At 37.1% G+C, this 27,980-nt stretch overlaps 1 protein-coding gene across 1 annotated transcript in view; it reads right to left on the bottom strand.

Moving 5' to 3' along the window:
- Positions 1 to 27,980, bottom strand: part of PLCH1 (phospholipase C eta 1) — a 130,504-nt gene that overhangs the window by 54,829 nt on the left and 47,695 nt on the right. The window contains exons 3-6 of the mRNA XM_070945186.1: positions 13,890 to 14,036; positions 12,023 to 12,266; positions 8,369 to 8,498; positions 479 to 649 (exon numbers count right to left, since the gene is read on the bottom strand). Of these exons, the coding sequence (XP_070801287.1) occupies positions 479 to 649; positions 8,369 to 8,498; positions 12,023 to 12,266; positions 13,890 to 14,036 (692 nt within the window). The remainder of the gene's footprint in view (positions 1 to 478; positions 650 to 8,368; positions 8,499 to 12,022; positions 12,267 to 13,889; positions 14,037 to 27,980) is intronic.

Genomic DNA, 27,980 nt, shown 5'->3' with positions numbered 1-27,980 from the left:
AACACCTCATTGTGTGAAGCAATCAAATTTTATTTTTCTATTTAGAGACAGACAAACAGAAGGGATTTGTCAACATATACATCTGATGGGAGAAAATGAGTTCCAGCAGCTAAATTATTTCTTGAATAAGAAATAATTGAATTCTTTAGACTCTCAGCTTCAAACAAAATCTTTGCATTCTGGAAATGTGTAGATATGAGTTGTGACACTTTCGAGTTACGTAAGGGTCTACAGAAAATATAGAAAATAAAATAGTGCTCAAAATAAAAGAAATGAAACCTATGCAGCTCCGATTCATAAAACATTTTCTGGTCTCACTGTTCACAAGTATAGATGTCAATATTTTCAAGGGTCCAAGTATTAGATAATTGTTTTTTTTTGATAAATGTTTTCAAGATAAAAGCAACAGAATGCAAAAGGCAAATGAGGACATTTTGTTATGATTTGGAGTGTTAATCATTTTTGTTTTGCATCTTACCTTCTGCTCTATCTTCAAAAACTGAGTAAAATCTTCAACAGTGAGGTGGTCTTTCTTATCACTATAGCTCAAAAGCAGCAAGTATAGGTCACGCCGTAATGACATCATCTTATAAAACACAGAAAACTCTTCAAAGTTTAAAGTTCCCTGGTTCTCATCTGTGTCAGCCTCCTAAGGAAAAAGCATAATCAATTATGTGTGGTAGCTAGATACAATACTCATAGAAAGAAAATACATCTGTGAAATCCCAAATAGCTCAATTTAGGTTCACTACTAACATTTCCCCAATCTGGGACTGAAATCCCAAGAATAGCAGTTTTGGCCCATTCCACCTAGGAATTTGAAAAATTGCATTCCAATCACTATTTTAGGCATCAGACTGAGTTGCTTTTAACTGCAATTTGAGCTTCTTTTCAAAGCATACAATAGTCAAAAGACTTCATTTTTGTATCTATCGTATCAACAGTCACATGACTTCATATTTGTCAGGCACTGAGTTTTACAGGTTATACCAGAGGTGGGTTTCAATAGGTTCTGACCAGTTCTGGAGAACCGGTAGCGGAAAGTTTGAGTAGTTTGGAGAACCGGTAAATACCACCTCTGACTGGCCCCAGCCCCATCTATTCTCTGCCTCCCAAGTCCCAACTGATCAGGAGGAAATGGGGATTTTGCAGTAAACTTCCCCTGGAGTGGGGTGGGAATGGAGATTTTACAGTATCCTTCCCCTGCCACGCCCACCAAACCACGCCCACCAAGCCATGCTACGCCGACACCCACAGAACCGGTAGTAAAAAATTTTGAAACCCACCACTGGGTTATACCCTAATTATTGTTATACCAGTTATTCCTTAACTGTCCGCCTACTTGTAATTATCATCAAGTTAGAAACAATAACATTGGTTTATAGTAAGATGTCCAGTTCAACCTGCTGCCTCTAAGCATCATTCTTCACAACCTTTGCCATTCTTAGATTACATTCTGCCTTGGCAAACAGCCACTCCATGTGTCAACATACAATTCAATAGGGAAGAATGTTTTAAGGTTTCAGCAAATTGCATTAAATGTTTGCAAGAAAGCAGCTTTTCTCACCAGACCTAAGCAGTAATGGTATGAGAGCACTAAGTGAGAAGTCAAAAGACTTAAAAAATCATTACCGTGTTTCCCCCAAAATAAGACCGGGTCTTATATTAATTTTTGCTCCAAAAGGGCTTATTTTCTGGTTAGGTCTTATTTTGGGGAAAATACAGTACTAAATTAAATATCTGTTGATGATCTTAACTTGGGATTTATTTTGGGGGTAGGGCTTATATTACAAGCATCCTGAAAAATCATGCTAGGGCTTATTTTCCTGTTGGGTCTTATTTTCGGAGAAAAGGGTAGTATTCTATGAATCATAGAATCTCTATGATTCACAGCCATTCACTTTTTTGCTTTGCCTGCAGCAATTACAGAACTAACATAAATAAACAGGGTATTCCCAAAGATAGTATAGCTTATTTGTGTGCATCATTTGATCTTAAGGAACTTTATATTAGTTATCAATTCCTTATGCATTTTAACTGGCACAACAAAGGAGTGTGTTATCGGATCAAATCTGGATAGGTTACCGGGACCAGAGGTTTAGTCTTCTGAGCTTTTGGACTTGTGCTGGAGCCCATCTTCAGGGAACTTCTCTCTAGCTTGGATCTTATAACATTATCCTGGGATGTGTATATTTGCATTCATTAGTGAGTGTGCTCTTGTACTATCCCAATGCTTGTTATCATTAATACTAGATGTTATGTCAGCAAGTACATAATTGTGACATTTGCATGATGGCTTTATCCTGCATTTGTCATCATGTTGATACCTTATAGTTTGATATAGCTGACACTATATAAATCTACTAGTTGCAATTGCAATTTCTAGGTTTCAGTTCTGATCTCTTACAAGACACTTCAAGAATCTAAACAGTAAATTATCTAATTCCATTTGTATTGCTAAGCACACTCAATTAAAAGTAGATCCTCACTCCAAAGTAGATCCTCACCCCTAAGTAGATCCATGTGTATAGATTGAAGGTTTGCAACTTTACATTATGGTAAAAAATATGTTTATTTCAAGCTAATTTCTACTGAGTTCAATGCATATTAATCCTTGCTAAATGTAAATGTAGGCCTAATTTTTTTTAAAAAAAGGAGAATGCAAGAGGTAGCTGGGAATGACACACTATGTTTGCCAAAGTTTTTCTATTTGTCAAGATTTCACTATGGCTATTTTATGGTAGCGTAAACACAACCTGACCCATACTAACTGATCAGAATATAATATAATCCTGTAAGTGTTTGCAAAATGTCTGTGTAATAAGATCTTTTAATAGCACTAAAGACAGACTGATATTTATTTATTTATAATAAGAACAGCAGTATCTCCTGATCTTGGAGCCAGATACTTATGATTTTCAACAATATTGAGACTGCATATCAGGAACTAGTTCAACTACTAACTCCCTTTTTACTGTGATGAGGATTTGTCCTCAAAGAAGAGTCACTTATCATGATTTTGGTTTTGTAAATATAGTATATACTTAAGAGGATTTGCTTCAGATGTGCACAATATTCACGATGGTCTTTTAAAATAATGATCTCTGTTGCTAAATCCACACAATAATGGACTCAAAAGAAAGTCTACTTACACTGCTAAATATTAATCAACTTGTTGTAAGCTTTAAAGGAGGTATGCAAGAGAATCTCTGTAGCATCCTTTTAGTAATAGTAATTTTAATTCTGCCTAGTAAAGTGTTTTCACATTAAATTAGAGCTATTTGTAATTAGATTATACATAATCTAGATTGCATGTAGTTCTGGCTCATGCTACATTTGCTGACTCAGTATGGATTCAAATAAAGCCAGTAGGTTTAAAGTGGATGAACATCATTTGTGTTACAGAAGCTATTGTGAGTCAGACTGTATCTATGGTGTGTATGTGGGCTGCTATTGGATCAATTGCATGATAGAGCCAACCACACAACAACAGTGCATATGTGGAACAGAAAGGGCTAATTGGAACTGCTGCTCTCAAGAATGTGTAAGAAAACCTTTCAAGAAATTCACTACATATGTGTCAACTCTGTTACCCTGCAGTTATTTTGAAAATAGAGTTATGTGACCATTTCTTCTGTTAGGTGTAGTGCAGGGGTGTCAAACTCACGTGCTGGCCCCGCCCAGCCTGGTTTAGCAAAGGGGGAGGGGAAATCCTGATACATCACGTGATGCCGCCATGACGACACACATTTGACACCCCTACTGTAGTGTACTAGTTCATTCAATGTTAATACAGGCTTGAAACAAGCCAAATTCATAATATATTATGAAGCTAACTTATTCTAAGAAACCATTGATCACAAAACCTTGAGTTTAGAGTTTTGACGACATGTTAATGATTAATTATAACTTGAAATAAGAGCTTCAGAGAAGGAAAGGCAACATTGGAATGGATTAGCCAGAGGTTTGCCTTATTTCCCTCATATCACATTAAAAACAGTCTAGTGCAATAGTTAGATACAGCTATAGTTTCCTTACAGGTAGTCCTCGCTTAACGATTGCCCTGTTTAGTGAGACTTTTTTTATATATATAAATTAGGTTTTAATTTATAAAACCTAAATAGCTCCACTTTTTTTTTTTTTTTTTTTTTTTTTTGCAGGAATACATATCCACTGTGTAATCAGGACCAAAAGAGACTTAAGTGTGTATTTTCAAAAGAACACAACAAATCTCAAGGGGAAGGGAAGGGAAATAATTGTCATCTAAACTGGTGGAAAATAATATTGATGGCCATAACTGAGAAGGCTCACTCACTGGACATATTTTATATTGTATTTGTTCTATATTAGACACTAAGAGTCATTTTGATTGAAGTGTGATTGAAATATATTTAATAAAGTAAACTAACAAATACATTTTAAGCTATCTTCCCAGTTTTAACTTCATTCATCTGCTCAGTCAACTAATACTTAATCCATTCTAGAGAGTTAAGGAGGAAGAGAAAGAAATGTCTCTTTAGATTTGAGATTTCCAACCTCCAGTCCCACAACTGCATGGGCCCACGGTTGATCAGGCCACCCAAACACTGCCAATTTTAATATGAACATACATAATATTGATTTTAATTTAAACTTAATTAATGTGGCACAATTAATTGGCACAACACACAAAAGCCAAGTGTACCTTTAGCTGTTTCTATAGGCTGGGCTCAAGCTTTGAAGATGAAAATCATCAACACTTTGAAATGATTCTAGAAATGGATTGGCAGCCAGTGCAAATACCAAAGTTATCGAATCATATGATTATATCAGGAAATATGATCAGAGCTAGCAGTTCTATTTCAGATTGGCTGAAGCCTTTGAACTCTCTCTTCAAAGGTAGCATTATACAAAATTCATTGCATCAGTACAGTTGGGGGACTACTAGGCTAGGCTAGGAGATGCCTCACAATTCCTGACCAAATAAGGCTGAAGCTTGTACATCTTTTTGAACTAATAAAAGTCACACTTCTATTCTGAAGTGACAATAATGGAATATTTTAGTAATGCATACCAGGGTATCTTACATATGATGCATTCCCCATATAATAGATTAATCCATTTTCAGTGGGGCATAATTCAGAAACTAAACATACTTCAGTATTCTGTATACATATTCTGTATTATAACATTTGTCTGAAATGATATAGGGTTTCCTGCTTGAGCAAGGTGTTGACTAGAAGCATTCCAAGGTCCCTCCTAATTCTGTTATTCTGTTATTATCTGAACTCAATTTCAATGTATTTGCTCTGACTCAATTCATTTTCCTGTTTTTGTGGGACACGTAGAATGGTTTAAAAAGAGAATAAAGTTTCATGTCATTAAGACATTATGACACCCTCACCCTTTATTTCCAGAGAAGCTACCCTCCTGGTCACATATAAATGTCAATACTTTGAATGAATTTGAACTCTGTAGGACCCATAATGCAGTTGCCAAGAAACGGAGCCAAAAAAATCACAGAATTCTTTCAGGAGACAGGCATCAAAGCATGAATATGAAATTCTGGTTTCATTTAAACTGATCATTGAAAACTATAATATAATATAATGGATAATCATAGTTTCTTTTGGGTGAAGCTATTCTGAAAAAGGTAAACTCCACATTGGAAATCATCAGAAGAAGCATCAACTAAATTATACTTTCAATCTCTGAATGCCTTTCCACAAATCTGTCTTGCAATAAAACTTGGAATTTTCTACATTCCGATTAACATCCCTCAAAACGGATGAGGTAAAAGCTGGAAAATACATTAAAAAAAGAAACTATTGTACAATGTTTAAGCAGCTGGGTAAATATCCCTACAATGAAGCAGTATGAGTCTGAAATTTAATTTGGGGGAAAAGAAAATATAGGAAACTTGAAAAAAATGTATAAAATAATATAAAGATGAAATATGAGAAGTTTTTTTTCTTGCCCTCTCATAATCCCAAAACTTGAGGTGACCAATAAAGCTGTTAGAGCAATAAATTTGTCACTTAACCCGAGCTAGCAAAATTGATACCATGCTTAATCACCAGCCTCTTAATATGCTCGGTAAATAAGTATACCATCTGCAGTTATCTCAATATAATAAATCCTTGAGGGTGGACTACTGTGAGATGTGTCACCAATCCAACAAGAGCCAGATGCCAATACTGACATGCCTTGATGAGTCTTTCCCCTTGATCTTTCCTTCATGAACAAACAAATACATTGTACTAACTCTCCATTTATCTTCATTGATAGAGGTAGCCCTGAACTTACAACTATTCATTCAGCAACCATTTGAAATTGTGTCGATGCTGAAAAAATGGGCATCTGGGCCCAAAGTTATGGCCAATAAGGTGTCCCTCATGATCATGGTCCCCAATGATCAAGATTTGGGTGTTTGGACCTATAAGCACAGGGCTGCTGCAATGCCACCACCCAACTATTCCCCTCCAATCAATGCCTTTTTTGGCCACCTTGTATAGAAACACTCAGCAGAGCAGTGCCAATACTGAGGCCAAAGTAGAAGACCTGGGCCTTCAGCAATCTCAGCTAGCTGCCACCTCGATTTTAGCCCCAGTGTTGTGGTCCGCCAGCAGCCTGCGGAGCTGGCAGCAGAGTCGGACAGTAAGGAGGCTGGGGAGGAACATGGGCCAGTCCTAGAGTCTGGGAAAGGCTCGGATGAGGGCTCTGTGTCGGAGGCAGAGAAAGGGCCATCTAGGAGGTATGTGCTACTCTGGAGCCTCCAGAGTCAGACCTCAGCAAGGCAGAGAAACAGGGGGAGCCTGTTCCCAGTGCACGCATGCGCAGAGCTGGCAGAAGGCAAGAACAGTTAAAACAAAAGGAACGACTCAGGAGTAGGGCTTGGAGATGATTGGCCCCTCCCATAAGACTTAAAAGAAGAGCAAAGGCATGTGGGCCTTTGCAGGAAGCAATGTTAATTCTGTGCAGTATATGGTTCAGAGTGCGGCCACGCGGGTGGGTATGGGAGCGACGTGGTGATCCCATCTAACACCTCTCCTGCGCGAGCTGCACTGGCTCCTGGTGGTCTTCCAGGTGCGCTTCAAGGTTTTGGTTACCACCTTTAGAGCGCTCCATGGCTTAGGACCTGGTTACTTACGGGACCGTCTTCTGCCACCAGTAGCCTCTCACCAGCCAGTACGCTCACATAGAGAGGGGCTCCTCAGGGTGCTGTCAGCCAAACAGTGTAGACTGGTGGCCCCCAGGGGGAGAGCCTTCTCTGTGGGGGCACCTGCCATCTGGAATGAGCGCCCCCCGGAGATACAGACGATCCCGGATTTACGCACCTTCCGCCGTGCCCTCAAGACCTTTTTATTTCAGCAGGCTGGCCTGGCCTAACTTCCCTTTTAAATTGTAAATTGTAAATTTGTTTTAAAATATTAGGGGTGTTTTAATTTGTTTTGGGCCAAATTATCTAATGGGTTTTTATATTGTCTTTTAAATTTTATAGTTTGTGTGTTTTATCTTTTTGGCTGTTCACCGCCCTGAGTCCTTCGGGAGTAGGGCGTTATATAAATCCAATAAAATAAAATAAAAATAAAATAAATAAAGTCTGAAGCTCTGTTTGATTCTGGACTCCATGTGGCTTTGCCAATTAGGTCTTTGGCAGCGTGTCAAGAGAGATAAAAGTGGGTGATTATCAGCCTTATCCCGAAGGACTCTTTACAACTATTTGGGATTCATCTGTGAATGAACAGAATTCCCAGCTGTTAAAATAAAACTACTTGTGTGTTTTACTGACACAGGAAGGCTAGATCAGAACACCCAGGACCAAAGATGACTCAGTAAAAGGACCAAATCAAAGCCCTGGGACCAAAAATGACTCACTCCAATCCTTTATTTGCTTGCACCTGATGGACAGAATCTTGCTGAATTAAAGCTGTAACTCTAATCTAATAGATATATACTGAGATATATATGAATAGAAATATATATTTCTAGGTGTGGCTGCTCTAAATCTCTTCTCCCTTCTCCCATCCACTTTGGGACTATGCAGCCTCTTAATTTGGGCTTTTCTCTGATGGAACATACTGCCTCTTCTCCAGGTACACATTCTATCACATTCTCTATTCCCCATGCAGCATCCTCATGTTTCTCACCTAGAAATCCCTGCAATTAATAACCCATAATTTTTGGTGACAGCAGCTGGAATTGCAGTTGTGGTTGCTAAGTGATGTGATCATGTGACATGTTGCTTTACAACGATATAGTTTATAGTGTCATAAATTACAGTTTCAATTGGGGTCATCAGCTGACAGCTACCGTACTTGCAACTTTAGATTTCTCTTTTGAGAGACTAATATCTATATTTATAGATAGAAAAAGAAAGAAAGCTCACCTGAAACATTTGTCTTACTTTTCTTCTGGGTAGGTTGACATTCAGTTTATGCATCAACTGATGAATCTCTTCAATATTCAGCAAACCATCACCATTCTTATCAGCTTCCTGAAAGGTTTGCTTCACCCAAGTGGAGACAAATTAAGGAAAGTATAAACTTTATCAAAATATTGGGATACACTTTTACATTATTGAGAAAAAAGCAAAAGTGTAAAGAAAGATTACGTAAATCAGTGCATAATGGTAAGAACGTACAGCACAGAAGGAATCAGCTTGTTTCTTTTTAAAGTAGGGGATAATATGTACAAATACACATATGAATGAGAAATAAGGAAGATATGGAGCCACTAATAGTGCTGCTTTAAATTATGATGAAATGGAATATACAGCATCTAGTACTTAACCAGTTCCAAACTGAGTACCCTACAAAAACTTTAAAACTAGTTTTCAAAATTTCTATCCAGGATTTGGGAGGGTTGGAAAGAAGGCTGCAACTTACTTATTACACAATAACTAAAACCAAAGTTAATTAAAAACCAACATATTGATTGGACCTCTCCTTGTGGCAGCCCAGTTTTGGAAAGATGTCCATTGTCTTAAGATAATTTTGAAATGATGTCTATTTAAAATGAGCCCTTAGAGATACAAAACTGAAGTTGATGATATAATACTAGCAAGATTATGTTGTATAGAGATACTATATTTGTTATAGTGGCCTCATCAATTCATAAAAACTCCCTTCCTAGGTTAACGTTCAGACTCCATCAAGTATCAATCACAGATCCACAGAAGCTCCCCAGATCTGAATATTTGATTAGAAAGACATTGTCTTCCATTCTTCTGGAGCAGACTTTGAGGGGCTACAAAGATGATCCAACTAATACTAGAAACAGTACTGTTAGTAGAACAACATTGCCATGCTGAGTATCGCAGGTTAGCCTTTGATTGCAACTGTTTCCCACACCACCACCTTTTCACAATACTGGAAGAAATCCTTTGGCTTCACTATTGTCCAAATGTAAATTTACCTTCCCTCACACAGAGCTTTTCTGATCACAATAAAAGGAAGCTACACTCAAATATTTCTATGACCAGTGAGGATATTCTTTCTATTGCAAATAAATGCCCAGGGAATTTTTTGATCTGAACCATAAGTGCTTAAACTTCTTCTCTTATACAATTGACCCAATTTAGTTTCTTTCCCCTCTCTGGGCCCATCGTTTATTTTAAAGAAATAGTTCTCCATGGACCAATCCTGTTCCATCTGGTTTGGTTCTTCTTCCATAATTTAATAACCCATTAATTCTAGTGCTTTTTTTTCTTCTTCAGTTGCTCCCAGTTCACTTCTGACAAATGGAACAGAGGCATTTTTGCTAGGAATCCATACCCTTTAGTGTCTGCCATTATATCCTCACTCCAGCTGGAGATGCTACAGGGCCCAGTTCTCTGTGCAGTCATCCATCTGCCAGAACTGATCATGCAAACAAGGCTTGAAGAAATATTTCTGCATAACCAAATGCATGGCAGCCATGTGAAACCTCCAAAAGCCGGAAAAGATAGAAATTACATAAGTAATTTATGGAGTAATTAGCCATAAAATGATGGCAAGTGTTTCTCTGCCTTATGATAACAAGAGCTGAAATTCGGAAATGAGCATATTTGGCATTCTTTTCTTTTTAGCTTGGCAACTTGGGACAAATCAAACCATTTCATCATCCAATATCCTCACGGGGGGGGGGGGGGGAATGCTTTTCCAATGCATAATCTTTTTGGAATGAAATGACTTTGTCTCTAGAGATTTGTCCTTAGGTTACTTTATTTGAGGGGTGTCAAATTTGCTTCGTCATGGCATCATCACGTGATGTATCATGGCTTTTTTCCCCTTCACTAAACCGGGTGTGGGCGTGGCCAGTGCGTGATGCATCCAGCCCGCGGGCCGTGAGCTTGACACCCCTGGTTTATTTGGTCTTTAATTAAACAGGATGCCCAAAATTACCATGTTTTCACGCCCTTTCTCTTTCATACATACAGCAATTTGTCTCTGAGAGAAACTCTGGTGTTTGTAATCCTAATTTAATGATTTCTGCTTCTTTGTTCTAAAATGAATTGCATGTTGGGTTGTGGTTTTTTTTTTTTAGTGTATTTGCAGAATTGGCAAATAGATTATAATATGTGAGTAAAATACAAAATACTCAATGAATAAATAACCCAACAGAAACTAAATGGCATTTTACTATCTCATAAAACCACCTGAGTAGAGACCACACCGCGTCTAAAGACACAATGTGATTAAAATACTAAGCCACTTTGTCCACAGAGAACTTTGAAAAGAACTGCACACAATTACTCCATGTTTCTGTGTTATGTTCTTGCCATGATTAACAGGAAAAAACAAAGCAGAATCACCAAGCCAATTGCTCCAATTCTGCGTGCTGTGAAGGCAAATAAAACCAGCCAAATAAATAAACAGAAATTATAGTAGAGGGTAAGAATTACACATTTCCTCCAAAGGGGTCAATCAATACAAAATTAAAAGAGAGGTTATAGTTTCATACGAATAGAGTTGATCAGACTCACCAGTTTAGAAACTAAATTGCTGCTTCTTTCTAATGAATCATTAAAGACTACAACATTTGATTACAGACAGATGGGAGCCAATTAGAACAATTGATCAGCACTTCTCTGTTATTCATTAAAGTACCCCATTTTTTTCCCACATTTCTGGTGCAATCTAGGGGGGGAAGCCTTCAGACAGTTGCTATATGAACTGCATTAACTTTAATAAGTCAACTCCTTAAAGCAACTTGGTTATTTTTTTAGACTAACGTAAAAGCTTGGAAATAAATAAATGCTTGTTTTATATGCAGCAGAGAAGTGCTGTGCTCATGAAAAATCTAAAGAAATGCTTCCACATCATTTTTAAGTACCTTAAGGAAAAAAAAACCTATAAAGTACTATTCCCTTGCTTGGAACCAGTTATTATAATTGGAGCCCATTTAGCTATTTTGTAATGGCTGATGGATTTAAAAGGTTGAACCAAATTGTTACTCTATAAGTGCCTAAAATGAGAATTGCTACTGAAAGTAGACCTTGTACGTCAGTGGTGGGTTTCAAAATTTTTTACTACCAGTTCTATGGGTGTGGCTTAGTGGGCGTGGCATGGCTTGGTGGGCATGGCAGGGGAAGGATACTGTAAAATCTCCATTCCCACCCCACTATAGGGGAAGGTTACTGCAAAATCCCTATTTCCTCCCAATCAGCTAGGATTTGGGAGGCAGAGAATAGATGGGGGCGGAGCCAATCAGAATTTTTACTAGCGGTTCTCTGAACTACTCAGAATTTCCACTACCGGTTCTCCAGAACTTGTCAGAACCTGTTGAAACCCACCTCTGTTGTACGTGCAATAAATAATTGTGAGTTCTAGTCCCACATTAGGCATGAAAGCTAGCTAGATGACGTTAGGCCCCGAGTCAGTCTCTCTCAGCCCAGCTCAGCTCACAGGTGAGGAAGAAAGGAGGGAAAGTATTATGTATTTCATCACCTTGAATTACCTACAAAATAATAAAGGTGGCATAAAAATTATTAATGAATAAATAAAAACAAATCAATCAGAATCACTATATTGTCCCAGAATAGAATGCTTTGAAAGGATATTGATCGTGTGTTCTCTGTCTTTTAGCAAGAGAGTCCTCGTCACTTATCCCAGCCATCAAATATTTCAGCCCAGTGATCCAGGTACGTGCTTCCTCTGAGTTAGAAGTTATCAGATCCAATGATTCCATATGGTTGCCATGGTAAATTGTAAAGCAACAGCTTGGATCAAAGTTGCCCTCTGCATGGCGATGGAATATTTCTGATTGCCGACCTTCAGTGACTTTATAGATAGAATCAATTATGACTGTGAAAACAATAATAAAATGGTATAATCTGGTTTATCATATTATAGCTGATTGCAATATTCTATTTTACATTAATAAATTAATCTAGGAACTAATTTATCTACGATAAATTCAGAAATGCACAACTTCTGTAAACCTCAGATGTGGCTCTGCATTTCATGTCAAGGATTGCATTCTGAAAGTAGCCTTAAGCCTGATCCCATTCTTGCCCCACAAAATCCACCCAAAATAACTCCCCAAAATACAAAACAGTGAAATGAAATCTTTGACCTCACTCATGTAGGAAATGTTTTGCACCTTCAATTTAAAAAAAGAAAATCTATGGAGATAAATTGTAATAAAATTGTAGCAGGAATTATAAATGCCTTCTTAATATATGACTCCAAAGACATGAAAGCTAACAGGGAATACTTACCCCACCCTCACAAAAGGAATTTTGCTTATTCACCAAAACTATGTAAAAAAGAGATGAGTTAAGCATGACTCCCTTTGACATACAGGTAGTCCTTGACTTAGAAGCCCAATTGAGCGCAAAATTTCTGTTGTTAAGCAAGACAATTGTTAAGTGAGTTTTGCCCCATTTTACAACCTTTCTTCTCATTGTTTTTAAGTGAAGCACTGTACTTCTTAAATTATTAAGACCGTTGCTAAGTGAATCTGACTTCTCCATTGACTTTGTTCATCAGAAAGTCACAAAAAATGATTATATGATCCCAGGACATCCCAGGCAACCTTCATAAATATGAACCAATTGCCAATGTCCGAATTTTGATCACATGACCATGAGGAAGCTGCAATAGTCGTAAGTATGAAAAATGGTCATAAGTCACTTTTTTCAGTGCCGTTGCAACTTTGGTCACTAAACGAACTGTTGTAAGTTGAGGACTACCTGTACAGATGAAAATATAGAACGTATTTTACATTATGATCTCATGTATATCTTATATGCTCATTTTTTTAGCCTATGAACAACGAATCAGAAGACAACTAGAGATCAAGTGTTCTCTTTCCTATGACTGCCAGTCTTAATTTGATGTAGTTAATACTGGCACCATAAATTGGACCATAAGGAAGGCTGAGCGTTAAAGAATTGAGGCCTTTGAACTATGGTGCTGGGGAAGATTCCTGCGAGTCCCTTGGACTGCAAGGCAATCAAACCGGTCAGGACTAGAGGAGATCAACCCTGACTGCTCTTTAGAAGGCCAGATCCTGAAGATGAAACTCAAATACTTTGGCCACCTAATGAGAAGGAAGGACTCACTGGAGAAGAGTCTAATACTGGGAAAGATTGAGGGCAAAAGAAGAAGGGGACAACAGAGAACGAGGTGGCTGGATGGAGTCACTGAAGCAGTCTGTGTGAGCTTAAATGGTCTCAGGGGATGGTTAAGGACAGGAAGGCCTGGAGGAACATTGTCCATGGGATTGGGATGGGTTGGACACAACTTCACAACTAACAACAATAATACTGGCACCAAGCTTAATCACAATCATTTCTAGTGATGGACTAATGCTGTGGGGAAGAGCTGGCACCCATTTTTAATAAGCATAAAACATGTGCTCTTGCGAATTAAAAAGTACACCATAAGACATGCAAAGTAAGTAATAACTTCAAAAGAACTTACTTTTTGCCTTTTCACTTTTTCTGGATGGCCTCCATCTGATGCATGTCCTGTGCTCATCAAGATAAAAAAGTCGCACTAACCCTTTGGCTCCATGCTTGAGTTTAATCATCTGAGTCCCAGATTGCATAACACTCATACATCTTTCAACTAAAGGATGAAAAATTGCAACAATTTTATTTAACCAGCATCCCTAATTTACTCTGCTGCATAATTACTGCAATAATTATCTATAAAATAGCTACCACATAACTCTTTCAATCTTCACTTTGCATGAAGAAAAATAGGCAAATAATTATAAATACGTGTGATGCTGAAACTACTAGATTTCTGTGGGTCTTTTTAAACTGAGTATAAAAAACAAAACATTTTGAAAATATCTTTTTTTCTAACACATATCTTTGGGGTATATAATATTTTCCCAAAGCTTTAAGATCAGAGGAGAAGAAAAATCTGGAATGAAACCCCACAGTGCGTCATTTTCAGCTTGCAAGCGAAATTTGTATTAATACATGAATATATGAACATACATGAAGCATACATCAATACATGGGGATATTATTTTCTTTCCTTCTGCCTATGTAGATCAGTTTATCTCATTGCCTACTTTCTTTTGGCCCATTTCCATGGTTCCATTGATCAATTGTTTTTATCAGAACTGGGCAGAATTATTTCATGTGTTCTTATGTGATAAACTACAAACTAAAAGTCAGTAACATTTTCAGGAGGTCAACAACATCATGAGCATTGAAAAAGTCTTACAATTTTCAGATATCAAAAAACAGTTATTAATTGTGTAACACAGTTACACAATTTCACTGTTGAGACTTTGTAAGATTTTATGAGAGAACAACGAAAGCCCATAAAAGAAATAATATAATTCAGAATTTTTCTTTGATCCACTCAAAGGGATGTTAACCGTAAAGAAGCTTATTCATATTCATTGGCAAATTACATACTCTCAAATATGAATAAATCGAAACCTATGATAGGAGAGGAACAAATCAAATCATGAGGAAGAATTTGGAAGAAGTAAGAAAGAAAGAAAATACATCCAGTGATAAATTCAATGGTATATTGATCTTTACTGTTTGGTTCAAACAACAGTTTGAAATTGTATATCAATGTTGTTCAGGCATTGTCAGGGTCAAAAACATACAAAGAAATGTACAGCCTTGTAGTGTACTATCCTAATAAATAAATAACGAGACAAAGGAATCAACTGAACTATCAATTAACATTTCAGAAACTGATTAGCATTTAATACTTGTGTTATTGTTATTACCAATATTTATAAGTCATCTGATTCCAACATTCTCTGCACTCTCATGAGAAAATAAAATGTGTATATTTGTACCTATAAAATTATCTCTGAATATATAAAAATTCTGCATAGGGACAGTTATTCAAAGCAACACAGTCCAGGATGAGAATGCATAAAGTTCAGCATGTGGACATAGAGTAGATAACAGCACTTACAGTACATATATTAATATATAGAGGATTGACAGATTCCAGAAGAACCAACACTTTACAATGTCTGCTTACACAACAGGACTTCTCCCTTCAATCTTCCCTACATTTACTAATAAATAAAATAAAATCTGACACTATCATTCTATCAGCAGAAAAGAATTCAACTTTTCTATTTCATGAGATTTCAGAGCTCTCTGTGAACTCATTCGACATGCTTTGCAAATACCATAAAACATACATTTATATTTTTGGATTGGTGGATTTTTTTTTTCCTATCAAATATACACACAAAAATGAAAGAACCATTGTTTTTGTAGCATAAGTCAAAAAGATTCTAAGCTGAGCTCACAAAAATCAATCCAAACCCTGTTCTAGCTATATTTCTGATAAAACAATGCATTAACAAAAGCCACCGATCAAATGTCTAGCTACAAGTTCTTGAAACAATCCAAGATCATAGAAAATTGTTATATTCTTGTGGACAACAGACTATTATGTAAGAAAGAATGTGAGGCTGTTGGGTGATTGTATACTTATTTTTAGTAAACCTCGCTGAACATTTTAAGTCTTACTTCCAAACAAACAGGCACTGGACTTTATACTTACATTAAGTATGACATATTTTCAAATAAACATATATAAGATTGGGTCCTTATATTTATTTAAGTATGACTGTATAAACCTTTTGAAAAACATGCTTTCCAATAATTTTTCACAGCTGGGTGGCTGTGCATGGACTCACACACACAGAGAGAGATAGCCAGAAGCATTTCTAAAGCAACTGCATGAGATAATTTGAATAAGGGTTTTTTCGACACATTACTGCACAGTACTACAATCACAAAGAAACTTTATTCAAAGTCTCTGCACAGCCTTTGCCATCAGAAAAGTTTTTGCACAGTAGTTAAATTTCACTGTCAAAACACAAATCACATAAAAAGTAACTGCAATAAAACATTATTTGCCATTTAAATGGTATCAGTTTGACAACATGCCTGAGTTAATCTAGAAGAGCATTTCCGACAATTTCTTAAAAGCAAAACAGAACTGAGTGTCAGCAAAACTAGCAGAAATACCTAGTTCAGAATCAATGCGATAGCCCTTATTCCCTGATATTCGCCCCAGGCAATTTATGGGTCTCTATTCAGTAACGAACACTTTCACATTGAAACGCTAAGAAAGATACCAACTCATTTGGCTCAGGCAGCATCCTTGTGAAGTTGCTACACTTCCCACTACAAGATAGATCTCTGATGCTAGAACGGAAGCCATTGGAGGAAGAAAAGTCCAGAAGATGGCCTGAAAGTTGGGCGAACGGCCGACAATCTTTATCCCACCTGATAAACAATGTTTTAGTACAGAGATCAAAAGCTGTTGGATTGGGATTGCTATATTGCAAGCCTGAGCAGTAGGACACACATGGCATGTTTTCAAAAAGCACCCTAATCTGTACTAATGCCATCTTCCATTTGTCATTTATCCCTGTGTAAAATGAAATCTTTAACCTCCTGCCATTGCCTGGGTAAGGCACTTGGCATTATGAATTGCATTGACCATTTCAAGCATAAAGCTTGCTTTTAAGCAGCTTATGTTTCTCTCTGAATCATGCCTAGCCTGAAGCATTTAAAAATAGGTACGCTTGTATTTTATTTCAGCATACTGTATTAGGCAAACAATGTATTTCTTTCATGATCCCCTCAAAGGTGATCTCCATGCAGTTTGATGAAGATGTAAACAATGGTCAAAAGTATATAAAATCTGCAACCCAGAAAATTCATTTTAAACACGGTATTTTGAAATTCCAATCCCATCGAATCTCAACAGATGTCATTCAGACAGTCATTCCTGCAACAGATACTCCTGCTGTATCTGTATTCTTCAATATCATTTGTAGACCCAGTTATGTATATGTATTATCATGACAATATGTGGGTTGACTTCAGTGTGGTACTATTGTATTAGGCTTCTGGAAGTATCAGAGTTGTATCTGCAGCAAATTTAGCCTTGATAAATGCCCATGAACAATTTAGTACATTGTTAACTTAGTAAGTCAGTAATTTAGTAAATGTAGAACCGAGGGAGAGGGAGAGGGAGAGGGAGGGAGAGAGGGAGAGAGGGAGAGAGGGAGAGAGGGAGAGGGAGGGAGGGAGGGAGAGAGAGAGAGAGAGAGAGAGAGAGAGAGAGAGAGAGAGAGAGAGAGAGAGATTTTCAAAGTTGTTTTTCTTAAATGCTATACAACTATATGTGTATAGGTTGAACCTGAGGTTTTGTGGGAACAGAAGACAGACCAATTAAGATAGTCATCTCTAAATACTTTACTTTTTAATTAATTTTTATTAAAGGAGGGTTTTTTTACAAAGTAAAGACAATAGAAATTTAAAGGAAAACAGAGATAATTAGGGAAAAAATGAAAAAGTCCAAAGGAAGAAGAAAGAAAAAAGATATAAAGGAGTGGCTTCCAATCTTCTTTACAGCACTTATAAATATATTTATATTTCATCCAAAGTTGCATCATGGCTCCTTTATTTCCATATCCTACTCTTTCTAAGAAGCCCACAAAGAACAAGTTATTTTTTCCCCTCTTTTCAGCAAAAAGTCCATATTTGTCACTAACAAATATAGTTATTGTCTTTTCCCTAATCAAACTTTCAAATTTTCATTTTCTAATCAAATTTTGCCATCTCTGGAAATTTGGTCATCTTCACCAACCATTGTGGCTATTTCAGCATCCTTCCATCTTTCTGGCCATAATAATCTTGTTGCATTTATCATGTACAAAACCAATTCACCATTGGTCCTATTTAGTTATCTGTCCATTAGTCCCAGCAAGAAAATTCTGATTTCAGTTGAATATTAATCTTATCTCTAGATACACAGACACACACACACACTCCAAAAGACACTTTGGGAATTTTCTAGTGATAGGAAATTTTGTCCATGAACCTAGTTGGGACAAACTCTGGAGGATGTAAGAACCAGTTTGGTGTAATGTTGGGGTACCAGGCTAGACACTGCAAAACTGACAGTTCTAGTCGCACCTTATGATATTAATGGAAAGCCATTTAACAGCCTTTTATAAAGTGACTTATAATTTTGGGCCAGGGCAGGCTAGCAAATCTTTTGGGAAAGTGTGAGAAGTTTGCAAAGGACTTTACACTGGCACTAAATAGTAACTAGGATAATATCTGAGATCTATTGTCAGTTTTCCTTACTCTGAGAATTTAGTTAAGGTCCTTTTTAAAAAAAGGAGGAGGGGAGGGGGAGGGGGGAAGGGGAGGAGGAAGAGGAAGAAAAAGAAGCAAAGTAACCAACTTTATACTCCTTCTTTTTACTTCTAACTCACCCCGTTACGCGGCGCTAGGGATTCAAACCGCTGAACTGCCAACCTTTCAATCGACAAGCTCAGCATCTTAGCCACTGAGCCAAGTCCCTTTATTGGAACTAGTGGAGGGAAAATGTTAAAGGCAAGGAAAAGTTGCTTAAAGACTGTCAGAGATTGAGGACATTTAGGACATAAGAAGGAACTGCTCTCTGCTTAATCGATATTATGTAACACATTATTACATATTAAGAGCTGTGATGGTGCAGTGATTAGAATGCAGTACTGCAGGCTAACTCACTGATCACTCTAGGAGTTGGATCTTAATTGGCTCAAGGTTGACTCAGCCTTCCATCTTTCCGAGGTTGGTAAAATGACGACTGGAGGCAATATGCTGACTCTGTAAACTGCTTAGAGAGTGCGGTAAAGCAATATGAAGTGGCATATAAATCTAAATGCTAAGTGCTATTGCTATCTGCTAAGGAGAAGTTTAAGAATATTGGATTGATATTTTTATTTTTACTTATTTTTCACACTTTTGACCTGTCCATCTCCCTCGGTTTTATGTAGTTCTCCCTATGTGTCCTCTATTGATCTTGTTTTTCCTTTTCATTCAGGATGTTAAATTTATTGTTAAAAATCTGCTGTTTCACATATTTGTTTTCCTTTTAGGCAGGCTGCCAAATGCAAATGGGTGTTCTGCACACATATTAGGAAGATGTTACAAATAAATAACTAGGGAAGGAAATTTTATGCTGCTATTTTATGGTTCGTCGGCTGTTGTTCGTTGGGATCACTTGCTGTTTACGCAGGCAAGCGAGGCTGCAAAAGTACTATATGTCAAAATATTGCTTCTCCTCTGTGGTGTTTTTTTAAATTCCCCAAGCCAATGTTTCTGTAGCTTGGGGGATAAGAAACATTCCATATTGTACCTAGGAAGAAAAACATGGGAGCAAGGGCTTCTCTTATGTTCCTATTATTCTTATGGAAGAACACTCAAAACATTTCAAGCATTGTTATTTCAGAACAGGCAACAGTCCCATCGTTAAGAGTTTATGTTTTCTGAAATGCAGTAAAAATCTTTAGACACAACATTGCAAGAGGAGATGCTTCCTCTGAGCTTAGAACAAAACGTTCCTTGACCAGTTTTGTTCATGTCCCTACAGGGAACACAGAGGAAGAGAAATTAAAACACTTTCTCCTATCAAAAACAACCAGAAATGGACAAAATACAGTGCCTAACAGGGTTTAATATGGTTTACACATCTAAACAAAGCATTTGATATGGCATATTTTAGACATGATAGCAATTGGATACTTGGGCATTCTCTAGGAAGATTGGTACTGGGTCTGGGGGGGCCAGTGGGAGAGGAAATCACATACATCAAATCCTCCATTTATGACTGAGCTATGAACTGCAGTTTGTTCCCATGATAGTCTATAGCAGTGATGGCTAACCTTTTTGCCATCGTGTGCCAGGAGGGGGGGCGGGGAGGTTCGCGCACGTGCCCACACCCATAATTCTATGCGCACCGCCCTGCGCATGCACGCACAAACCCCCCTCCTCCTCCGCTCCTGGCACGCGATGGCCTGGTAGGCCCATTTTTCTTTCTCACCTGGCTCCAGATCCTCTCTATGCATCTGTGGAGGGCAAAAACAGCCTTCTCCACCCCTTCGGAGGCCCTCTGGAGGCCTGATAAACGGCCCATTTCCCCACTCCCGGTTGAACAGGAAGTGACTTTTTTGCTGTCCCCAGCTTCCAGAGCCTCCCCAGATGCTCTTCCCTACCCAACCCCAGGCCCTCCGGAGGCAGGAAACAGCCTGTTTCCCTACTTCTGGTGGGCCCAGAAGTCCCGAAAATCAGCTGGCCGGTGCGCGCATGCATGCCAGAGCTGAGCTGGCGTGCCCACTGATATGGCTACGCATGGCACCTGTGGCACGCCTGCCATAGGTTCGCCATCACGGGTCTGTAGTAAAGAGTAAAGTAAAGAGGAGCTACATGGCTACCATTTACCTGAGTATTGTTCCCTCTCATAGAAATAATGTAATAGGAAATCCCATGCAATACTCCATAGATACTAATAGGTCCCACCTACACCGAAAGGATATGAGGATAGTAATCTTATACTTTTTCAACTGTGGTATGTGATGCAGCAAAATAGACAGCAAATGCTGTCAAGTGGAAAACACAACAAAATCATCAATTGATGGGATCTAACTCAACTGAAATATTCTTCAGGGTTCAAAAGAAGCAGAATAATTTGTTGTTAAGCTATCAGGATCCCCTCATGAGTTTTTTAAAGTAAAAATTAGTTTGTATCTTTCAGAATCAATGAAGCCAGGGCTTGCATCACTTACAACCAGATAATATGTAGAGTGAATGCGGTATGCTGCATAAGGATTGAAAACATCTCTAGATTTCTGGTAGGATCCTATACAAACATCCAGTTTTACAACAAAAATAATATTTCCTCTTTTTCCTCTTACTCTCCCAGAAACAATTTCCCTTTCACCTTTCCCCAAAGTTTTAGATGCAAAAACAAGAAAATTACTACGGTCTTACACTGAATTCTCTATCATTCGTGCAAGTTAATTCAAGAGTGTGAGGATTTTGAATTATTAAAGGCTTTTTCTTAATTTGTCAAACAGAGAATTCTCACTGAGGCACCCTAAGGATTCAAAGAAAAAAAAAGAGAAAAGGATCTACTTGCCTAATTAAGAGGTTCCATGCTGGCTATTAAATCAGGAATTAAATCAAGTCGCATAAGGTCAATTCTACCGTACTTCTCATTCTACCGCAGACTTTGAAAGAGTACTGGTGCAAGCAGGAAACCCAGCCAGAGAGCAGCAAGTTATTGGGGAAAGCTGCAGATCTTTGCATATATTATGCTCACATTCCCACTCTCCACACGCAGACACATTAGTTATATTAATATGAACATGTGGTTGTATATTAAGAACAAAAATTTTGTGTGTTTATAGTCAAGCTTTCCTCCTAGTAAACTACTTAATTCACTTGTTTCAATAGCCCTAAGCAATTCAACACATTGATTACGTGCATTATGAAGTCTCTACTGACAGATGATAATTATACTTCAACTTGTTATAACCATGGATTAAGTTACTTCCACCTGTTTATTTTCTGGGTCAAACTGTAATTCAGTGCAGGCAGGCATTCTCTCACATACCCTTTTGATAATAACGAAAAGAAGATCAAGGTATAAAGAATGGAATTATATAGAAAGAAATACAAGTATCATTTCATCTACCAATTTCTACTGCGTTTTAGTTCCTTCCCACTCATCCTTTTGTTATTATCATGCTTTGTTTTGATTTGATTCATTCTTAAATTTCTCTGCCAATTCCCATGATTGCAAATCTTAAGCTGGTATGCAAATGAAAATTAAAATACAAAATTTAAACAACCTATTAAAGTAGCATGAAAGTACATGCTTGATTTAAAAGCAATAGAATGAAGGGAAAAAACAAAATATCATTCATTGTGGGAAAGTTTGGGTAAAGAAATAAAACTTCAATAAGTCCCCACAAAATTCAGGGAGTAGAATATTTTAAATTCCTCTAAATCAAAGTATTCCAGAATGAAGGCAACCCTGCCAAGAAGGTATTTGCGGTCCTTGGCAACCTTCAGGTAGCCTGCTCCCATGTTGTTATGAATATTACATATCAAAAGGGAAAAGCCATAACTGGCTCAGAAGCTGATGAGCAATTACTTCAGCTTAGGAGCCCTACTCAACCACAATTTGGCTTTCATATGGCAGCACAAGAGCACTCATAATCACAGGGGTTACTTAGAGAAGACTTTAGAAGCACCACCAAAGATTCCTATTATTCAGAGAGATTGCAATCTCATTAGAATAAACATCTCCCACCTAACAAAAAGGCATTGTTATCAGGATTCAGCATCGGTTTACTGGCTCCCATCTAATTCATCATTAAATCTAGCCTCTGATTCAGAATATGCACTGCCTTTTCTTATTTAAATCTTATGGAGAAGTGGGGCTGAATATCATCAGTGAATTGATGACAATTGTATTGTTATTATCAATTGTCTCCCTTTCCCATTACAAATCAATATAAGGCATTTAGAGTAAATACTTAGCATGAACATTTCTGATGACTCTCCTACCCCCCCCCCCACTCCAAACTTCATATTGGTATTAAATGGTTTTGTAGAGCAAGTAGTGTAGGTTCTAGGGTACAAAAACATGCCACCCAGTAATTGTCTCTGGCTGTGCTTACATAATACACTTTGCTGAATCTATTACAGGCTTGGTGATTGCATTTGCCCCAGCATGCTGAGATTAATCAGTTTGGTTTGGTTTGATTTGGTTTTGGGTTTTGTTCTCAGGCTTAGCTTGTTGACTCAGTCAATTTGGATAGTTTATCTCTTATTCTCTTATCTTATCATCATATAATCCTAAAAGGTATAAATTTAGCAACCTGGTTTTAAGGTCACTGGGACTATCCCTGCAAGAAAGAACCAAGACATCAACTGATTCATCAAGATTACCATGTTGGGAAATATTAAAAGCATTTGCAGAGCAAGAAGGATCAAGATTCATGCCTTCTCTGCCTCTTTCAGGATGTTGTCTATTAGACAAATACAGTGATTTTTGCCTCCAAAAATAGGCTTAAATCCAGACTGAAAAGAGCAAAATAATCAAAAAGTATCTGCAACTTCATAGATATCAGCTGTCAATCACCTTACTCCAAAAGGATTGTCACAGAGCAGTAACTAGCAAAATAGTATAGTATAGTTTACTTTATTGTCATTACACATGGTACAATGAAATTAAATGCCGTCTTCAGTGTACATTACAACTATAAAAATAAAAACACAAACATACATCCTTTACATTCTATATAATTGAAATTGAAAACCCGATAGTGCACTATACTGTAGAATTCAATATGGTTATTTCCCTGGGATATAATCTGTTTTTCAGCCTATTTGTCCTTGTTTGTATTGACCTGTACCGTCTGCCAGATGGTAATAGTTCCAAAAAAGGGTGCCCAGGATGAGATGGATCTTTAAGAATGCTTTGAACTTCCTTAAGGCAGTGGGGGCTATAAAGCTGTTCCAAGGAGGGGAGAGAGCAACCAATGAGCCTCTGGGCAATGACCTTGACCCTCTGGAGTGCTGTCCTATCTGCCACTGTGCAATTGGCAAACCATACACAGATGCAGTAAATTAAAATACTCTCAATGGTGCAGTGTTAGAAGGCCACTAGCAGTTTTTCATTCAGTTGTTGTTTTCTGAGAAGTCTCAGGTAGTATAATCTCTGCTGGGCCCTTTTAACCAGTGCTGCAATATGAGTGCCCCAGGTCAAGTCCTCTTTAATGATAACACCCAGAAACTTAAAACTGGCCACTTGCTCCACTTGGTCTCCATTGATAAGCAAGGGCTGGATGTCTGACCTATTCCTTCTATAGTCCACTATAAACTCCTTGGTATTATTGGTGTTAAGGACCAAGTTATTGTCTCCACACCATGAAAGCAACTATTCCAGCTCCTTGATAAACAGACTCATCTGCCCCCTGCCTGAAGATCAGTCCCACCACTGTTGTCTCATCTGCAAATTTAGTAATAGTATTACTAGCGTGAGTGGAAATGCAGTCATTTCTCAGATCCAGGCAATTTCATCAAGATAAGATGGGCCATTGCATCCTTCTACCTTCCACTTGTACTTGGGCCACTATAGAATGTTTCCTCTCAAGTATTTAAAATTTAAATATTTCCCCATCTCTTTTCAAGCAAAGGAAAAAAATGAAAAGCACATTGTACTGCAATGCTTGTTCCAAAAATCTGATTTAAAGCCAGTTCCTCAATCATAAATCTGTTTCCATGTACAGAAAGAATAGAAGCCATTCTCCCCCTTCCTGTGCTCCCTCTTCCCCTGGACCTGGGGAAAATGATTAATCACAATGTTGGGACAACCTGGGTTTTCCAGGAGATTGGAAGAATGTTATTAGCAAAACAAAAAACAAAAAAAACCCCAACCATTTGATTTGTAATTTGATTCAGCATCAAATTAAAATGGGTGTGTGTTATTAGACTCCTAAACCTCCTGATTGATGGAATGCAGACAGAAATATGTTGGCTTACAAACTAGTTTCCAAATTAGAGTATTCCAGTTTGCATCAAATAAAATAAACATGCTTTAATGCATTGGGTATCTATTGATATATTAACTAAAAAGTGCCAAATCTGTAATTATCCTTGTTAGCAGAAAATGTTGCACTTGATATGTGTATGATTAAGGCTCTTACTGTACTCCTACCCTATTGCTCTATTCCTTCTCTATATTATGGAAAATGTTAGGGGAAAACTTTATTTGGCCAAAGCAGTGGAAATCAATACATTTAGATCCATTTAGGTGACAACTAAGGCAAATAGAAATTCATGTATTGGAATGTAGTAAGAATAAATGGTGAACTTGGATGATATGAATGAAATTAAAGAAAGAGAAAGGTATAAAAGTGCCTGGGACATTAAGAGAAGGGGAAGGGATTTTGATTAAGAGACTCAAGAACGGAGAGAGTGATGACTTGTGAAAAAAAGATTCAGGCCCTAAATTCTGTTTCAGGCCCTAAATTATTAGAACAGATAGAAAGATATGGAAAAGTCACCGGTTTGAAAATAAACAAAGATAAAACAAAAATCTTAGTGAAAAATACAACAGAAAAACAAAACAGAGAGATAAAAGAAAAGTTAGATATACAAGTTGTGAAGAAAGTCAAATATTTGGGAGTACATTTAACTTCAAGATGTGCAACAATAAAGGAAGAAAACTATTATAAATTAAAACAACAAATTGAAAAAGATTTGGAAAAATAGAAGAATCTCCAACTATCACTTATGGGACGGATTGCATTGATAAAGATAAAGATACTACCAAGATTGTTATTTCTATTCCAGACGGTGCCAATAAAAATTGAAAAGAATTGACATACTTTTATCATCTGAATAAGATAATGAGGAAATTTATATGGCAAGGGAAAAAAGCAAGAATAAGTTTGAAAATGGTACAAGACACAAGGTTGCGAGGGGGATTTGGTTTACCAAATTGGGAATTATATTACCAAGCAGCAACATTGACATGGCTGAAAGAATGGATTAAACTAAGAAATATAAGGTTGTTAACATTGGAAGAGCATGATTTGCAACTGGGTTGGCATGCTTTTTTGTGATATGGTAGAAATAAGATACATACATACTTTCATGGACATTATATAAGAAATGCATTGCTATTGGTTTGGGAGAAGGTTAGAGATAAATACTATGTGAAAATACCAATATGGTTATTAACGAATGTTAATAACACTCAAATGTTTTTAATTTTGGAAATATTGTTAGAAAAAAGGATTTGTTAACAGATAAGGGGGAATTGAAAGAGAAACGAGAACTGGAAGAACAGGGGATTGAGACAGATTGGTATATGTATATGCAGATAAGAACAAGATATGAAAAAGACGCTAAGTTACATGGTTTTTATTTGGAAAAGACTGAGTTGGATAGTATACTCACAGGAATGGAAGAAAATTTAATTTAAAAAATTTATAATTTTTTGCTATATATTGAATTGGAGGAGGAACAGGTAAAAGAAAGCTTGATAGGTAAAATGATAGCTTGGGGAAGAAATTTTGGACATTCAATTGATCTTGAAAAATGGCAACAACTATGGGAAAGGAATTATAAATTAACGATGTCCCCCGCATATAAGGAAAACCAATATAAAATGTTTTATAGATGGCATATGCCACCGGAGAAGTTAGCAAAAATGTTTAAAGATAAATCAGCGAAATGTTGGAAATGTCACCAACTACCAGGATCCTATTATCATATGTGGTGGACATGCCCTGAAGCAAAAAACTATTGGAATAAAATTAAAACCTGGCTGGAAGAAATGACACAATTACGTATTGAATTCAAACCAGAGTTGTTCCTATTCGGTATCCTACCTGACAAAATTAAAAAGGAATATATTTATTTGATTATACATGTAATAACAGCTGCAAGAATTATTTATGCTCAAAATTGGAAATTAGAGAAAATACCTTTGGAAGATGAAGTAATAAAAAAGATTTTAGATTGTGCAGAAATGAACCAATTAACTTTGTTGATTAAAGATAGGGAAGAATCAGAATACTTTAGAATATGGAATTATTTCTATTGTTGGTTGGAAAAGAGATATAAATGATTAATTTTATAACTATGTGTAAAAATTTGATGGCAAGAATATGGTTATAGGAATGAACTTTTATAGTGGGTTGGATGACGATTAAGATAGAAGAAACTGTTGGAACAAGAAGAATAAAAAGAACTGAAGAAGTTAACACCAAGATGTCACAGGGGAGGGATGATTGATGTATTAAATGTTTGTTTGTCTTTAAAAAAAAAACTTTTTAAAAAGAAAAAGAAAAAGATCTGTTTCTTTTGAATATGTGGTTTAAGCATGAAACTACAGGTAGTCCTCAATTTACAACCACAATTGAGCCCAAAATTTATGTTGTTAAGTGAGACATTTGTTAAGTGAGTTTCGCCCCATTTTACGACCTTTCTTGCCACGGTTGTTAAGTAACCCACTGCAGTTGTGAAGTTAGTAACATGGTTGTTAAGTGAATCTGGCTTTCCCATTGACTTTGTTTGTCAGAAGGTCTCAAAATCTGATCAGGACACTGCAGCTGTCATAAATATGAATCAATTGCCAAGTAACCAAATTTTGATCACATGACCATGGGGTGCTGCAATGGTCTTAAATGTGAAAAATGGTCATGTCACTTTTTTAAAGTGTCACTGTAACTTTGAACGGTCACTAAACATAAGTGTTGTAAATCAAGGATTACCTGTATTCATACACCCATGGCAAAAAATGAATATAATCCAAAAGCATGGTTGATTTCATAGATTATAAAAAAAAGATTGAGAGATTCATGAAGGATATGAGGGTAATGAGATATTCTGAAAGGGTGACTGTTCACTGTTTAATAGTGTCAAGAGTGCAATTTAAGGATAGGGATGGAGAAAAAAGTAGGGAGAAAATAGAAGAATTTCGGAAGAGAACAGAGATGTGACTCATAAAGTTGCTTACATTAAAAAGAAATAGAAATGGGTATGTACAGTATCTATACAGGTAGTAAGAATAATATCAACATCCAAGGTGGCGATTATTGAGGCCAGGGCCCTGTGCGCCATTTTAGAGTTGCCACACGCGGGAGGAGGGAAGGGTCACCACAGATGGATGTGGGACAATGGGGTGTGTGAGAAGGATTCATGA

The sequence above is a fragment of the Pituophis catenifer genome, unplaced genomic scaffold (assembly GCF_029215685.1).
Source record: "Pituophis catenifer annectens isolate HBS135680 unplaced genomic scaffold, rPitCat1.0.hap2 SCAF_6, whole genome shotgun sequence".
Taxonomy (NCBI): Eukaryota; Metazoa; Chordata; class Lepidosauria; order Squamata; family Colubridae; genus Pituophis; species Pituophis catenifer.
The sequence above is the reverse complement of the archived record's forward strand: the minus strand, read 5'-3'. Positions and strand labels throughout refer to the sequence as shown.